Consider the following 18483-nt stretch of genomic DNA (forward strand, 5'->3'; position numbering starts at 1 on the left):
TACTAAGCATTGCCAGTTGCAAACACAAGCAATAAAAAGTTTAACTTCTTAAAAATAAAGTATAATGCATTATTTATATTATTTTAATCAATTAACCTAGGTTTGTTTTTAGTAAATAAAAATTTACTTACCCATTTGAATAAGTTTTGTTATATTGTCCCCTACACATGCTATATTATTATTTAATAAGTTTATTCCAAAAGCAAATTCTTCATCATCACAAAAGTCGAAGGGCTTATCAAGTGCTTCTGTTTGCCTTTCATCAGATACATTAGATTTAGAGCGAATAAGTTCACTATAGTTGTTAAGGATTGCTTCACCGATTCTACTTTGAGGTGATGAAGATCTAGAAGTTTTTACCGAAGATTTAAATGTTTCTTCATACGATAAACATGATTTTAGTTTCGGTTCTTTAATTTCATTTGTCCATAAGTTCAATACACTCATTTTAAAAATTTATTTGATATTTTATAAATATTAAAATATTATTTTTGAAAATTAAGAATGACGGCAGAGTTTTTTTTATTTTCTACCATTATCAATCTACAAAATAGCGATCTTTTAAATCCTAATCTGCCTCTACTCAGAAATGATATGTTAATTTATGAATTCAATTAAAATGAATAGGTACTGAGTTTAAAAATTTTTATTTTTGAATATGAATATAACCATAAATAACAAATACAATAATTTCAATAATATTAGTTGCCCACGTGTATATTCAATTAATAAATAGAATAGTATCTGTATTATAAACATAAAAACTGTATTACGTATAATCTGTTTTCGTTTTAGCGTGTCAAACAAGCATAAAATAAATGTTATAAATAAAAAATTGTATTATAAAAGTTATTTACGCAAATAATTCACGCTAAATTGTACAATATCGCATTTTTAAATTTATCCAAGTCAATATGGCAGATGTTTTAGACATTGAAAATTCAGAAGAATTCGAAGTCGATGAAGATGGTGAGCGTAAGTACAGCGAGCGTATCTTAGTATAAATTAACTATATGTATGCATTTTTAATTGTTTAAATAAATATTAACTTACTAAGGTATTTTATGCTTATACATCATAATAATATATTAAGTGTTAACGCAGAGGTATGACTCGTTCCGATACAAATGTTTTGTTTTACAATAACTAGTAAGAAGTAGGTTATGTTTGAGTCACTCAATCAGAACATTTGGGGCGCTTTCCAATTTCTACGAATCCTAATAACATTACTATATTTTATTTTTAAGAGGGAATCGCACGATTAAAGGAAAAGGCGCGAAAACGTAAAGGTCGTGGTTTCGGTGCTGAATCTGGTGGCAACGGCGGCTCTGAAAGAGGCAATAGAGGAAGGTATGATAATTTTATAATAATTATATAAATTGATAAAATATTATTTTATCATAAATGCTGTACACTGCAAAAGCAAAAACTGTCTTATATTATGTTGTAAGGACATACAAACTGAAAAAAGTTTTCTGGTTGTCTATCCTTAATTTAGGGAAATATGATTTCAAAGAAGTTTACACACATCTTGTTAAATTAAATACACATTATTAAACATACATTTATTTTCATTTCATTATTGTCTATTAAAAATAATTTATAAGATAAATGTTTTTATTTCTATACAAATTTATCTAAGTAAGTAAAGTAACAGCCTGTGAATATTCCACTGCTGGGCTAAGGCCTTCTCTCCCTTTTCGAGGAGAAGGTATGGAGCTTATTCCACCACGCTGCTCCAACGCAGGTGGAATACACATGTGACAGAATTTCAGTGAAATTAGACACATGCAGGTTTCCTCACTATTTTTTCCTTCACCATCAAGCATGAGATGAATTATAATTACAAATTAAGCACATGAAAATTTAATGGTGCTTGTCTGGGTTTGAACCCATGATCATCAGTTAAGATTCACATGTTCTTACCATGGCCATCTCAGCTTTATCTAATTTAAATACAGTAACCAGTAACAGCCTGTGAATGTCCCACTGCTGGGCTAAGGCCTACTCTCCCTTTTTGAGGAAAAGGTTTGGAGCTTGTTCCACCACGCTGCTCCAATGCGGGATGGTGGAATACACATGTGGCAGAATTTCAGTGAAATTAGACACATGCAGGTTTCTTCACGATGTTTTCCTTCACCGTATAGTACGAGATGAATTATAATCACAAATTAAGCACATGAAAATTCAGTGATGCTTGCCCGGGCTTGAACCCACGATCATCGGTTAAGATTCACGAGTTTTTACCACTGGGCCATCTCGGCTTATTTCGGCTTATCGGGGGTCCTGGTATCCTCGGTAAGTCGTGTATACATGTCAAAACGTAAATACGACATGAGATGATTTCACTTTGACCAAGTCATTTATATACAAATTTATCTAATTTAAAAATATGGTAATATTAAAATGTATATGTGTTTGTTTTTAGATATGACAGTCTTGCTCCAGAGGGTGATGGTAACACACCAGGACCACAGAGGTCTGTGGAGGGTTGGATCCTATTTGTAAGCAATGTACATGAGGAAGCCCAGGAAGAAGATATACAGGTATAACTTAAAATTCTACTTCCAACTATATGAAGTAAAACAGCCTGTAAATGACCTACTGCTAAGCTTGGCCTCCTGCTCTTTTGAGGAGAAGGTTTGGAGTTTTGCACATAAATGGTAATTAAATATGTTAATCTTCAGTCATGCTTTTCCGAGTTTGATCATGCAACATTTTCTTTGTTCTTGCTACTATGCTATCTCAGCACCGTATAAAATAAGCCACATATTAATAAAAGTATGGATATAAAAAAAAGATGATTTATTTTTTTATTTTCTTTGTAGAACCAGTTCTCAGAATTTGGAGAAATCAAAAACATTCATTTGAATCTTGATCGGCGCACTGGCTTTCTTAAGGGTTATGCCTTAGTTGAATATGAAACATACAAACAGGCAGCTGTAAGTTTTACTTTAATATTAATGGTTATGTTTAGTTTCCACTTAGATAGTAAATGTGCTTAGTCAATGAAATTTTTAATTTTGTATTTTTCCTACAGAGTGCACGCGAGGCTCTCGATGGAGCTGATATTCTCGGCCAAGCGATATCAGTAGACTGGTGCTTTGTAAAGGGGCCCACTAAAACTCACAAGAAACGACGATAGTCAATATTATATTTTAACTCTTATTATGTATCGCACTTTAAAATATATATCTGGACGTATCATATTAAATGTAAATAGTCTCAATATCTTGTTACTATTAATATATGAATGAATCAACATAAATTAACATAAAATTTAACACAAAATTTAACACTGGAGAAAAGATATTTATGAAATAGTAAGTTGTCAAAAAAATAGATTTTTTTTTGTTAAGATTGTTTTTCCTCAATACTTTTATATTTTAAATAAAGTTAATAAAAGATTATGTTCTTACTGTAACTTATTTTGACTTGATTATGCAAAACATTTTATAATTTTTTCAAACTATTGACTTTTGTGATGCTTATGAACAAATTACATCTTTTTTTTATATTGTTTACTGGTCATAGTCAAGTTAAGACTTTATTTTTAAATTACGTTACTTTTTCTGTGCACTCTCAGACAAAACATCGATTAAATATAAATACTGGATTTTATAAGTCATGAAACAGTGATAAAGAATATATTTAAGTAGTTTATTAAGAAAATTAGTAAGTGTTTAAAGTGCGATTGAAAAAAACTTTTCTAACATTTTCTATTAGGAAAAGCATGTGTTAAAGTGTGTGTTTAAAGTGCGGTGCATAGTTAATTCATTATCTAAGCTAAGACTTATCGCTTATGTATTTAATATATGTCTTTCTATAATATTATTTGTTTTTATTTACCACCAATGAACTGAAAATAGTATAAAATATTCAGGAATAAATCCGCACATCTTTGCCAATTGTATTTTTCGACCTTGAGCGATCGCCGCTCATGCCATCTTGGAAAAATTAATTAATTAATTATATAACATAAATTGATAACATAGAAACTACATTATTTTTTGTTTAATTCGCTAAAATGTTGAACACTATAAATTGACATTTATTGTTAGATTTATGTAATTAAATTCATAAGAAAATTTTACTTTTTTTACAAATAAAATCTACAAATAATATTTTTAATTGAAATATATATATATATTTCTGCATGCTGTATTTGCAATTTTGCATCAAGTAGGGCTTTTCGTTTCAGTTCCTTTTCGTCTGGTACTTAGAATTACTCCCTTCGGTAGTGGTTAGAATACGCGACACTTATCTGATGATTGCGGGTTCAAACCAGGGCAAGCACCGATTAAATTTCATGCGCTATTTGTGTTTATAATTTATTTTGTGCCGTGCACTGAAAGGAACAATGTTGCGTATGAAATTGTGTATACAATATCTTCCTACCCGATTTCTAAACATAATTATGATATATAATATATAAATAATTATAATAATACAGCATTTTTTATTTTTTAAACACTAATGTGAATATAATTCTTATGTCTGTCCCTTTAAGCCGAAACACCAAAATACGAAATATTTTTGTTTGGCCTTAGAACATAATATGAGTGGGTGGTACCTATCGAGACGGGCTTGCACAAAGCTCTACAACCAAGTTACTTTATATTTTCTCACTACATATTCAGGTTTCTTTTATAATCAGTAATTAAATCAAAGCATTACGCTTTTTATTTAAATGAAAACGAAATAATCAACTATACACCTGTTTTGAATCTATAAAACTTTTTTTTTATTTAGTTCCAATTATAATTGTTTATCTGTGTTACCGACATACAATATTTTAGGTCGCCTTACGCTCACGTCACACAATGATTACGACGTTCTATAGATGGCGCTTTACATTTCGTAGAGAATTCTGCATCGCGTTGGCTAGATTATCTGTCGGTGAATCAGGTTCGCGGGATCGCGCCAATGTAGTATCGACTATCGCTTCAAAGCTTCCTGTAGGAACGGGAGAAGGTTGCCGACCTTCTCCCGTTCCTGCCCTTGAGCCATGATCTTGTAAACCTCGTTCTTGTTATAAGCAGTTATCTCTTCGAAGCCAATCACAATATTGGCACCCTTCCAGTTGACGTCTTCCTAAATTCTTAACTTGGAGTTGTCTTCCGATGTGGAAAGTAAGTCAACCAATTCGCTTCTCGGCCTTTTGACTAAGATCAAAGTGTGTGTAGTACTTTGTGTCTGTAGTAGTACCTGTTCTGTCAGCTAGATATCTGAAAATTAAGTTATGGACTTGTGTTTTCTTTGACGCAGGACGAGGCCATATATTAAACAGCATCAGTTCTTCCTGAGATCAAATTGACAGTATTGCATTTACTAGTCAATTACCAAAACAATATCATAGCAATAATTGTGTTCGCTTTTTTTTACTACACTTTGGTCTGGCCATATAGCGGAGGAACCACAACGTGAAGGACGTCAACGTGAACTTTTTGGGGAGGGAGATTTTAGCATCCTCTTGTCAATGCGAGTGGACGAGCAGTTGCTCTGTCCGGTCTGTGTTAGGCGTGGTCGGCACACGGAGTACATGCGTCATCAAAAATCGGAACATCCAGATGATGGCTTGGTCTTTCAATGCTGCGGATGCGGATTAACTGCTTCCCCTGATAAACGATATCCACTAAATGTAGTGTTATCTATTATTTACTTCAATTCGTGTAATTTTTACGTGGTATATCTTGATAAAATATTTTTAGTAGAATTACTTGAAATATATTGCATATGTATTAAGTGTTAGATTTACCAGTAAATGTTGCTTAAGGGGTGATATAAACAACTGTCTTCCTTTTTGAAAATAAATCAATGACGGAAAAAGGTAAATCGGTGTTAGCAATACACCAGGTAAGCAACGTTTACGTTGTGGGCCGTTACCGTTAGTTGGCTGAGCATTAACACGCAGCACGAGCGCCGAGGTTCCATTGGCTCGAGTATTGTCAAATTTGAGGGACTCATTGACGTATAATAGAGTTTTTACTTTGTGTTCATTATGTTACAACATAAATAATGTTATATACTTACAAGCATATACATGATAATGATAATAATGGGGACGATACTGGTAATGTCACTTTATATTCCATTGGTAAATTGGTTCAGCGCTTCATATGTAATAGAAATAAAACAATAGAACAATATAGCGAAAAACGAAATAAAAAAAAGAAAACAAATTATAATAATGTATCACGATGTCAATAATAATTTAAACATTGAAAATACTTCAAATTAAAAAAAAAAACAATTGAACCTTTATACTATAGAAAAGGTGTACTTTTGTTTCTCTGTGAAATTTTTTACCTTCCATTAAGGCATCGCCGCAGTTAGGAAGAAAGGCCACCCAAATGTTGATACAGGGCCCATCAAGGGCAAGCTACGCCCCTGAGTAGGACACTATTATTTATTCATGCTTTTTGTGTTCTTGTATGGACCATATTGTATCCTATGTACACATACAATGTGTGCAAACGACAAAAAAGCCCATATAGTTAGTTTATCAACACTAATATTAGCTAGTCGATCGTTATCATATGTAGCAGCCGTACTCAACCTGCAGCCTGCCGGGCTTTTGTGGTTGGCCCACTTGGATATTACTTTATTTTGATCTATTTTGAACTTGAAAGGTTTTTATTAACACCTAAATAATTTGACTTAAACAACTGCTTGTTGCGGACACTGCAGTGTTTAAAAAGTCATGAAATGATAAAAAAATGTTAAAATATACGCGATAAAGGCTTGCGGCCCGCGACACCATGATTAACACTTGTTTGCAGCCCCTATAAAGAAAAGGTTGAGTATCGCTGATCTATAGAAACGATTCGGAACACATTCGTGTAGCATACGAAAAAAGTGTGGCGGTGGACTAAATACGTCATATAAACATCTTTAAGAAGATAAGTATTATATTAACGAGATTAGTTTACATTAGATATAAATTTAAATTGACAAAAACATAAATTGATACTTTGAATGTATATCATATCTGTAAAACCTCATTGTCTGTGTATCATTTTGATTTAAATGCGATTTCTATTACCAATAAGATATCAAAGCGATTTTGTAGCAAAACCTCTGTAGTTAAGTGTACAAACTTTCAAAAAATGCCCTAGAACATTCAATCAATCAATCAACAGCCAATCGTTGTCCACTGCTGAACATAGGCCTCTCCCAAGGTGCGCCAAAGCTCCCTGTCCTCCGCCTTCTGCATCCAGTTGGTGCCCGCCACCTTCTTAAGGTCGTCGGTCCACCTGGCTGGAGGGCGCCCTACGCTGCGCTTGCTGATTCGCGGTCTCCACTCTAGGACTCGTCTGCTCCAACGGCCATCGGTCCTACGACATACGTGACCAGCCCACTGCCACTTCAGCCTGCTAATTTTGCAAGCTATGTCGGTGACTCCGGTTCTTTTCCGGATAATCTCATTTCTGATCTTATCCTTCAAAGATACTCCGAGCATAGCTCGCTCCATAGCACGCTGAGCGACTTTGAATTTGTGAACTAGTCCCGCAGTTAGTGTCCACGTTTCGGCACCGTATGTCATGGCAGGTAAGACGCATTGGTTGAAGACTTTCGTCTTCAAACATTGCGGTATAGACGACTGGAGGACTTGACGAAGGTTGCCAAATGCTGCCCATCCCAAGCGAATTCTTCGATCGGCTTCCTTCTCGAAGTTTTTCCTACCGACTTGTATTATCTGTCCTAGGTAGGTATATACACTAACAACTTCGAGAGGTTTCCCCTCGACGTATATCGGTCCCGGCACGACATGCCTATTGAACATGACCTTGGTCTTGTCCAAGTTTATACCGAGACCGACACACAGGGAAGACTCGCCTAGGCTACGCAGCTTTTCGAAGAACATTATGAAGATGTTATAAAAAAATAACTAAATAACTCTTATTTATCACATGTTCTTACCACTGGACCATCTAATTTATATACAAATTAATCTAATTTAAAAATATGGTAATATTAAAATGTATATGTGTTTGTTTCTAGATATGACAGTCTTGCTCCAGAGGGTGATGGTAACACACCAGGACCACAGAGGTCTGTGGAGGGTTGGATCCTATTTGTAAGCAATGTACATGAGGAAGCCCAGGAAGAAGATATACAGGTATAACTTAAAATTCTACCCACAACTATATGAAGTAAAACAGCGTTTAAATGACGTACTGCTGAGATTGGCCTCCTGCTCTTTTGAGGAGAAGGTTTGGAGCTTTGCACACAATGTTTTCCTGCATGAGATGAATTATAAATGGTAGTTAAATATGTTAATCTTCAGTCATGCTTTTCCGCTTTTCCGCTATTTCAGCTCGGGATAAAATAAACCACATTAATAAAAGTATGGATATAAAAAAAAGATTTTTTTTTTATTTTCTTTGTAGAACCAGTTCTCAGAATTTGGAGAAATCAAAAACATTCATTTGAATCTTGATCGGCGCACTGGCTTCCTTAAGGGTTATGCCTTAGTTGAATATGAGACATACAAACAGGCAGCTGTAAGTTTTACTTTAATATTAATGGTTATGTTTAGTTTCCACTTAGATAGTAAATGTGCTTAGTCAATGAAATTTTTAAACATATTCAGGAATAATCTTTGCCTATTTGTGTTTATAATTTATTTTGTGCCGTGCACTGAAAGAAACAATGTTGCGTATGAAATTGTGTATACAATATCTTCCTACCCAATTTCTAAACATAATTATGATATATAATATATAAATATTTTTTTTCCTTTATTTTATCTGGGAGTTTAGTCATCAGATTGACTATGTCACCCCCGTACAAGCAAAACACATAATAATTATACTAAATCAAAACAACTTAACATCTAATTAACTTAACATTACTTCAATAATATAATACATCCATAATCTTTTCTTTTCTATATAAGGTATTATCGAAAATGAGCAAGTATTCTATATATACATTTTCAATAATAGCTTAGCTTCGTTTGATGATGGTACCGCAGGCCAACTATTACATATACCCACATTATATGATTTTAATAAACGGGGCCGGAACGACGCATTCCGCGCACATTCCATCAATCGGTGATAAACATCATCCATGCAGTTACATTGTACGCATTTATAGGTGTTGGTTTTGCCCATCATAAAATTAAATTTGTTTGTCGGAATATGACCGGAACGAAGTCTCATAAATGTCACAATATTTTTTCTGCTACTTTTAATTTTTTGAAACCATGGGCAATGAGTAAGTTCACATATAATTGTCTTGTACCATATACCTTTATGTCGCGATCGTTCATCAAAATATTCCTGCCGGTTTTGTTTACATGTTTTCTTGAATTTATTTAAAATTTCACTATGTAAAGGTATCCACTGATAAGGAATTCCGTCATGAATAGCTTGTTTTGCCGCTTTGTCAGCTTCCTCGTTGCCCATGATTCCAATATGTGAAGGTATCCACTGGCTAATTATTGTTTTTTTGCACTTTGTCTATTGCATATGGCCTCTAAAATATCATAGGCTACCGGGTATCCTCGGTTATATTTTTTATCTAGAAGTGTCCGACAACTATTTAACTTGTCTGATTTCTTAGACAGTGTTTTTGACATCGCCATTCCTTCTACTACTGAAAATATATTATTAGATAAGTCTATACCACTGACCCTTGTATGGAGAGAATGACATAGTAATTTTTTATTTGATATAACAGAATAATGGCATAAATTTCTGTAGACTGTAACGACCAGAGGAAGTTTTTATTTCTCCAGTAATAATTACTGCACATATCGTTTAGATCTTTTAAAACATTTACAGTTACGTTATTTTCGACAGACCTAGACTAGACTAGACTAGGAAATATCTTGCCGGTTTATTTCCTTCGGATATTTAGAGGTTGTATATACAATTCACTCTCCATGACATGTATTGGTGTGGTTCTGATAAAGCCGCCAATAACTAGCATTGACTGATTTTGTACTTTGTCCAATTTACTTAGGTGACTCTTTAGCCCGATATCGTATAAGAAACTACCATAATCAAGTCTGCTACGGATAATTGAAATTTAAAGTCGACGTAGGTGCATTGGATGAATGCCCCGTTTACTACCAGCTAACACTTTAAAAATATTTAAAAATTTAAGAGTTTTGTCTCTAATTTCATTAATGTGCCTACCCCATTTTAAGCTTCTATCTAACCACATTCCCAAATATTTAACACTATCGACTTCTTGTAAACGAAAATTATTGTTTAATAATTGGATTGCCGTGTTACTTCTAGACCTACATTTACTAAAGATGCAAACTTTGGTTTTTTGTTGAGATATACTTAATCCAATTTCTTTTATGAGATTACAAAATACATCTAACGCATTTTGAATATCGTTTGCCGCCACATTGACTATTTTATTTGAACTATATATAACAAAATCGTCTGCATATTGCGAGATGAATACTTGTGAAATCTCTCGACAAATTCTTCTGGTAGCCACGTTAAACAATAATGGAGATAAAGGATCACCTTGTGGTAAGCCTACTGCTGAAGTGCGGGTTAATTTTTGACTGTTACCAAATGGAATAGTTAAAATTCTTTCACGAAGATATTCCCATAGATATCGACACAGAAAATCTCCAACATCGGCATCATCAACAAGGTTCAATAGCTTTGCGACATTGACATTGTTATAGGCTTTATCTATATCGATGAAGCAACCAACCGTCGCGAAACCTTTAGTAAATCCGATTTGAATGCGAGTTATTAGTCTGACCAGATTATCATAACAAGAACGCGACTTCCTAAAGCCTACTGTTTCATATGAAAAACAATCGTTCTTTTCAAGGTACCAATCTAATCTACGGGTCATTATATGTATGTAGTATGTAATATTTTACAGACACAAGATATTAGTGCAATAGGTCTCCACCCGGATACTGATCTGTTATCCCTTCCCGGTTTCGGTACAGGAACTATTGTAACTTTCCTCCATTGCTTAGGGATGAAACTTTCTGATAAAAACCGGTTATATAAAGTGACAAGTATATTCTTACCAGAATGGGGCAAATTATAAATCATTGAATAAGCTATGCCGTCTTGCCCTGGTGCTGTATCTGATCGTTTTAAACAATTATTTAACTCCTGTACCGTAATCGAAGTTTTAAGCTTCACATTATCGGACTTAAATATTGGGCGATTCGGTGATACTGTAAATCTGGTGCTAAACTTCGTAGTAAACTTACTGCAATTTCGTTATCTATAACATTCTGAATGCCTCTTCTGCAGCTGCATTGACTATGGCTATGAACTTGTTATATGCAAGTTGATTGTTGCTAGGAATTGAATACTCAAGAAGGGGCTTTTTGATGACTTCTCTATATAATGTCCAATTTGCTTTTATAAAATATCTTCGCTTCCTAACTGTGTAGCCTAAGTTTTTTATCTAGTTTAATCTTTATCATTAAATGGTCACTTCCTAGGCTTTCATTCAAAACATTCCACGTTAATTTAATAGCTATGTCTTCAGATACTAATGGTATATCAGGAGTTGTTCTCTGAACCAGACCATTGACTATTTTTATGCGAGTGTCACTGCCATTATTTAGAGAAATACAATTACTCTCTAATAGTGCATCAAAAATCTGACAGCATCGTGTATCATGTTTCCTGGACCAATTACGATGATGCCCATTAAAATCTCCTGCAATTATAGTCTTGTTATTAAACTTAGAAAAAAATCCATTCCGTCTTGAAAAGAGGTGTTAACTGTTGGGGGGCAATATATAGATACTATATTTTCAGTGTCACCGCAATTAAATATTTTAACATATGTATATTCAATTCCTGAGTTCGAAATATTCAAATATTTTTGTTGAGCTTTTATAGACCAATGCGTTATTATAGCTACACCTCCAAATCCGTCTCTGCGATCTGATCTAAAAATATTATAACCACTTAAATGACAATAGCTGTCCGGATCTAACCAAGTCTCACTGATTAAGGCAATATGGATTTTTTCCTGATTTAATATTAGTTCGAATTCTGGTATCTTTGGTCGTAGACTTTGAGCATTCCATTGGAGTATGTTTATAGATTGTGGAACATTGTTCCTATCCATATTGGCTTAAGAATTTAAAACATGGCCAATATGATATTAATCTCATTATAGTCGATAATACAGCTTCATAAATTATACTTAAGCATTCTTTAATCTTTTATTCCCACGTCAAGCCCCTATTTAATATTTTATCTTTTAGCATTTTTAGTACTGATTTCCATTCAACAAATCCTCGCTCATCTTTGTATGTATTCCCTTTTTTTCCATATCCTTGTTCTTCACTGCGTACTGTTTCTGTTTCCGAACATCTATCTTCCACTGTCTCCAAATTGTTAAATTCCATTATTTCTATATTATCATCGTTTTCGACGTTTGCTTTTCCGGCCTTCCTTAGTTTTTTCTTTTTTGGTTTTTTAATTTTGTTTTTGGTGACTTCGGCGTATGACCTTGTGAGATTTTCATCTACGGTAGATTCTTTTAAACCATTAACTGTAGGCGAATCGTTAGCTTTATTAATCGTTGGAAATGCTTGACGTGAAATAACAGGTGCTGGAGGGGGGCTGGGTGGAACATAAATAGTTAGTGTCTTTTTGTATGTACAATTAAATTCTGCCATTAGCTCTCGAACTCGTTTTTCTTTAATATAAATGGGGCATATTCTGGTCATAGCCATGTGATTACCGCCACAGTTATTACAAATAAATGAAGATTGCTCACAATTTTGAATTCAATTTTTTGTTTTTCGGGCAAACAATTTTGTTAGATGGATAAATTTTGATCGTATGTCCGTATCTACAGCATCGAGAACATTGCGTAACAGGGAATACATAGGCTGTTACTATTACTGTGGTGTCGAACATTTTAATTTTTGATGGTAACGATGACCCTTTAAAACATATTCTCATAGCCTCACTATTCTCCCATCTTCCATCCGAGTTATTTCTGCGTTTTAACCTCTTTACTCCCATAATTGGTATACTACTATAATACTTTCTAAAAATAAATACTTTCTAAAATTTCTTCATCAGTACGGTCTAAATCTATGTCTTTTATCACTCCATACGCATGATTTATTTCCATAGTTTTTTATGTCCTATATCCATTTTCATTAAAGAATTTGTTAATTATTAATTCCTCAGCATTATCTTCTTTGTCAAACTGAATCAACACTTTAAATGAGTTTATGTATTTAACACGAACAACATTCTGTATGTTCTCTGATTTCAAAATCTTAGCCAGTTTAAATTGTTTTGGAATTGGTTCAGTGGATGTAATGCAAACTTCAATCTGGTCCTCTGGTATTCTTTCCCAGTCATTAAAGTCCCCGTCACGAGCAAATCTTTTACCTTTCCTCTGTACGGTAAACCAAACTTCTTCTCTATTAGCCTCCCTGTTTCTTTTATTTGGTCTTCTATCGTTGTCATGCATCTCACGGTTCCTAATCTCTCCATCTTCCCCTGAATACTCAAAGTTATCACTCCTATCAATTTGCATTATATGTTCCGTCTCAATTATCCATATTATAATATTGGATCCATTAGTAGTCATATTTATCTATTATACTCGAACAAAACACTCAACATTTTAAACAACGTTACGACGCGGTGTCGAGCGCAGTGGTGATTAAACCGGTTTTGGAATCCGACAATAACGCGTCTACAATCAGCAAGCGTCTTCGCGCGACTGATAAATAATTATAATAATACAGCATTTTTTTATTTTAAACACTAATGTGAATATAATTCTTATGTCTGTCCCTTTAAGCCGAAACACCAAAATACAAATATTTATTTTATTTAGTTTGGCCTTAGAATATAATATGAGTGGGTGGTACCTATCGAGACGGGCTTGCACAAAGCTCTACAACCAAGTAACTTTATATTTTCTCACTACATATTCAGGTTTCTTTTATAATCAGTAATTAAATCAAAGCATTACGCTTTTTATTTAAATGAAAACGTAATAATCAACTATAAAAAAGCAACATATATAATACACCTGTTTTGAATCTATAAAACTTTTTTTTTATTTACTTTCAATTATAATAGTTTATCTGTGTTACCGACGTACAATATTTTAGGTCGCCTTACGCTCACGTCACACAATGATTACGACGTTCCATAGATGGCGCTTTACATTTCGTAGCGAATTCTGCATCGCGTTGGCTAGATTTTCTGTCGGTGAATCAGGTTCGCGGGACCACACCAATGTAGTATCGACTATCGCTTCAAAGCTTCCTGTAAAATTCGTCTTAATCGTGACGAATCCTACAGGAAGCTTTGAACGGATGAAAGATTGTAAAATAATCTAAAGGTAAATTTTACCAAGCGTCAACAGATCCACGCACTCCCAAGCCCTCTCTCTCTCTCTATCTTTAATCTTTGCTTATATGCAATTTTGAGGAGGAAAACAGCCTAGGAAGCTAGGGGAAGTCTTCCAAGCTGTTTTCCTTAATATGAATGACTATTGTGTACACACTATGCGAGCGGGCTAGATTGAGCATTCATTAGAGTTGAGGCAACCTTCTCCCGTTCCTGCCCTTGAGCCATGATCTTGTAAACCTCGTTCTTGTTATAAACAGTTATCTCTTCAAAGTAAATCACAATACCGGCACCCTCCCTGTTGACGTCTTCCTAAATTCTTAACTTGGAGTTGTCTTCCGATGTGGAAAGTAAGTCAACCAATTCGCTTCTCGGCCATTTGACTAAGATCAAAGTGTGTGTAGTACTTTTTGTCTGTAGTAGTACCTGTTCTGTCAGCTAGATATGTGAAAATTAAGTTATGGACTTGTGTTTTCTTTGCCGCAGGACAAGGCCATATATTAAACAGCATCAGTTCTTCCTGAGATCAAATTGACAGTATTGCATTTACTAGTCAATTACCAAAACAATATAATAGCAATAATTGTGTTCGCTTTTTTTTACTACACTTTGGTCTGGCCATATAGCGGAGGAACCACAACGTGAAGGACGTCAACGTGAACTTTTTGGGGAGGGAGATTTTAGCATCCTCTTGTCAATGCGAGTGGACGAGCAGTTGCTCTGTCCGGTCTGTGTTAGGCGTGGTCGGCACACGGAGTACATGCGTCATCAAAAATCAGAACATCCAGATGATATCTTGGTCTTTCAATGCTGCGGATGCGGATTAACTGCTTCCCCTGATAAACGATATCCACTTAATGTAGTGTTATCTATTATTTACTTCAATTCGTGTAATTTTTACGTGGTATATCTTGATAAAATATTTTTAGTAGAATTACTTGAAATATATTGCATATGTATTAAGTGTTAGATTTACCAGTAAATGTTGCTTAAGGGGTGATATAAACAACTGTTTTCCTTTTTGAAAATAAATCAATGACGGAAAAAGATAAATCGGTGTTAGCAATACACCAGGTAAGCAACGTTTACGTTACGGGGCGTTACCGTTAGTTGGCTGAGCATTAACACGTAGCACGAGCGCCGAGGTTCCATTGGCTCGAGTATTGTCAAATTTGAGGGACTCATTGACGTATGATAGAGTGTTTACTTTGTGTTAATTATGTTACAACATAAATAATGTTATATATTTACAAGCATATACATGATATTGATAATAATGGGGACGATACTGGTAATGTCACTTTATATTCCATTGTTAAATTGGTTCAGCGCTTCATATGTAATAGAAATAAATCAATAGAACAATATAGCGAAAAACGAAATAAAAAAAGAAAACAAATTATAATAATGTATCACGATGTCAATAATAATTTAAACATTGAAAATACTTCAAATTAAAAAAAAAACAATTGAACCATTATGCAATAGAAAAGGTGTACTTTTGTTTCTCTGTGAAATTTTTTACCTTCCATTAAGGCATCGCCGCAGTTAGGAAGAAAAGCCACCCAAATGTTGATACAGGGCCCATCAAGGGCAAGCTACGCCCCTGAGTAAGACACTATTATTTTATTCATACTTTTTGTGTTCTTGTATGGACCATATTGTATCCTATGTACACATACAATGTGTGCAAACGACAAAAAAGCCCATATAGTTAGTTTATCAACACTAATATTAGCTAGTCGATCGTTATCATATATAGCTGCCGTACTCAACCTGCGGCCCGCCGGGCTTTTGTGGTTGGCCCACTTGGATGTTACTTTATTTTGATCTATTTTGAACTTGAAAGGTTTTTATTAACACCTAAATAATTGGACTTAAACAACTTCTTGTTGCGGACACTGCAGTGTTTAAAAAGTCATGAAATGATAAAAAAATGTTAAAATATACGCGATAAAGGTTTGCGGCCCGACACGACACCGTCAATAATATCTTCCCGTAATTCTTATTCATAAACGCCTCGCGTTTGACGGCATGACGACATCGGCCATACGTTCGTGTAACCTGTCTTGGCTTTTACCGTTTATTTTTAAATTATCTTTAAAAAGGTAGACAGACGAATGTGTTACGTAAAGACATAAACAAATTTATAAAGCACCAGTGGTTCTGTATTAATGTATTAATTATACTAGCTCATTCACCGTTCCAATTAAAATACAACAATACAAATATTGCTATTTGGAAGTAAGTAAACCAGTGAGAGAGTACCAACCTGATTGACATTTACAAGGCGCTACCTTCATTCAGTTATACTCGCGAATCGTTGACGACAACAACTGTGGCTGATTTTGTATTTATTAAAGTAATAAAGGCAAGCACTCCTAGATTAAAACAATACATGTAATCTAGCGTCTTTTAAATAGTCAATCACACGACACCGTCTGTAATCGTTTCGATTCTTTTCTTTTTTTGTTTACGAAAAAAGTGTGGCGGTGGACTAAATACGTCATATAAACATCTTAAAGAAGATAAGTATTATATTAACGAGATTAGTTTACATTAGATATAAATTTAAATTGACAAAAACATAAATTGATACTTTGAATGTATATCATATCTGTAAAACCTCATTGTCTGTGTATCATTTTGATTTAAATGCGATTTCTATTACCAATAAGATATCAAAGCGATTTTGTAGCAAAACCTCTGTAGTTAAGTGTACAAACTTTCACAAAATGCCCTAGAACATTATGAACATGTTACAAAAAATAACTAAATAACTCTTATTTATCACATGTTCTTACCACTGGGCCATCTCAGCTTTATCTAATTTATATACAAATTTATCTAATTTAAAAATATGGTAATATTAAAATGTATATGTGTTTGTTTCTAGATATGACAGCTTGCGCCAGAGGGTGATGGTAACACACCAGGACCACAGAGGTCTGTGGAAGGTTGGATCCTATTTGTAAGCAATGTACATGAGGAAGCCCAGGAAGAAGATATACAGGTACAACTTAAAATTCTACCCACAACTATATGAAGTAAAACAGCCTCTAAATGACGTACTGCTGAGCTTGACCTCAGAAATTTTTAATTTTGTATTTTTCCTATAGAGTGCACGCGAGGCTCTCGATGGAGCTGATATTCTCGGACAAGCAAAAACTCACAAGAAACGACGATAGTCGATATTATATTATAACTCTTATTATGTATCGCACTTTAAAATATATATCTGGACGTATCATATTAAATGTAAATAGTCTCAATATCTTGTTACTATTAATATATGAATGAATCAACATAAATTAACATAAAATTTAACACTGGAGAAAAGATGTTTATGAAATAGTAAGTTGTCAAAAAAATAGGTTTTTCTTGTTAAGATTGTTTTTCCTCAATAGTTTTTATATTTTAAATAAAGTTAATAAAAGATTATGTTCTTACTGTAACTTATTTTGACTTTATTACGCAAAACATTTTATAATTTTTTTCAAACTGTTGATTTTTGTGATTCTTATGAACAAATTTTATCTTTTTTTTTATATTGTTTACTTTTCATAGTCAAGACATTATTTTTAAATTACGTTACTTTTTCTGTGCACTCTCAGACAAAACATCGATTAAATATAAATACTGGATTTTATAAGTCATGAAACAGTGATAAAGAATATATTTAAGTAGTTTATTAAGAAAACTAGTAAGTATTTAAAGTGCGATTGAAAAAAACTTATTTTCTATTAGGAAAAGCATGTGTTAAAGTGTGTTTAAAGTGCGGTGCATAGTTAATTCATTATCTAAGCTAAGACTTATCGCTTATGTATTTAATATATGTCTTTCTATAATATTATTTGTTTTTATTTACCAACAATGAACTGAAAATAGTATAAAATATTCAGGAATAAATCCGTACATCTTTGCCAATTGTATTTTTCGACCTTGAGCGATCGCCGCTCATGCCATCTTGGAAAAATTAATTAATTAATTAGATATTTATTGATAACATAGAAACTACATTATTTTTTGTTTAATTCGCTAAAATGTTAAACACTATAAATTGACATTTATTGTTAGACTTATGTAATTAAATTCGTAAGAAAATTTTACTTTTTTTACAAATAAAATCTACAAA

At 33.6% G+C, this 18483-nt stretch overlaps 1 protein-coding gene across 6 annotated transcripts in view; it reads left to right on the forward strand.

The window, feature by feature from the left end:
* Positions 1 to 779: 779 nt before the first annotated feature.
* The window catches only part of LOC126779146 (RNA-binding protein 8A-like), a 35847-nt gene continuing 18143 nt past the window's right edge, over positions 780 to 18483 (forward strand). Inside the window, exons 1-5 of one of the 6 annotated variants that reach the window (XM_050503017.1) lie at positions 780 to 969; positions 1248 to 1350; positions 2429 to 2546; positions 2829 to 2942; positions 3041 to 3779. In XM_050503017.1, coding sequence (XP_050358974.1) covers positions 915 to 969; positions 1248 to 1350; positions 2429 to 2546; positions 2829 to 2942; positions 3041 to 3145 — 495 coding nt within the window. In that variant the 5' untranslated portion in view covers positions 780 to 914 and the 3' untranslated portion in view covers positions 3146 to 3779. Of the gene's footprint in view, positions 976 to 1247; positions 1351 to 2428; positions 2547 to 2828; positions 2943 to 3040; positions 3780 to 8004; positions 8123 to 8393; positions 8508 to 18483 lie in introns of those variants that run through there. The other 5 variants (XM_050503013.1, XM_050503016.1, XM_050503014.1 and 2 more) reach the window with 5 other exon arrangements.

This window comes from Nymphalis io, chromosome 28, assembly GCF_905147045.1.
Source record: "Nymphalis io chromosome 28, ilAglIoxx1.1, whole genome shotgun sequence".
NCBI classification, from domain to species: Eukaryota; Metazoa; Arthropoda; class Insecta; order Lepidoptera; family Nymphalidae; genus Nymphalis; species Nymphalis io.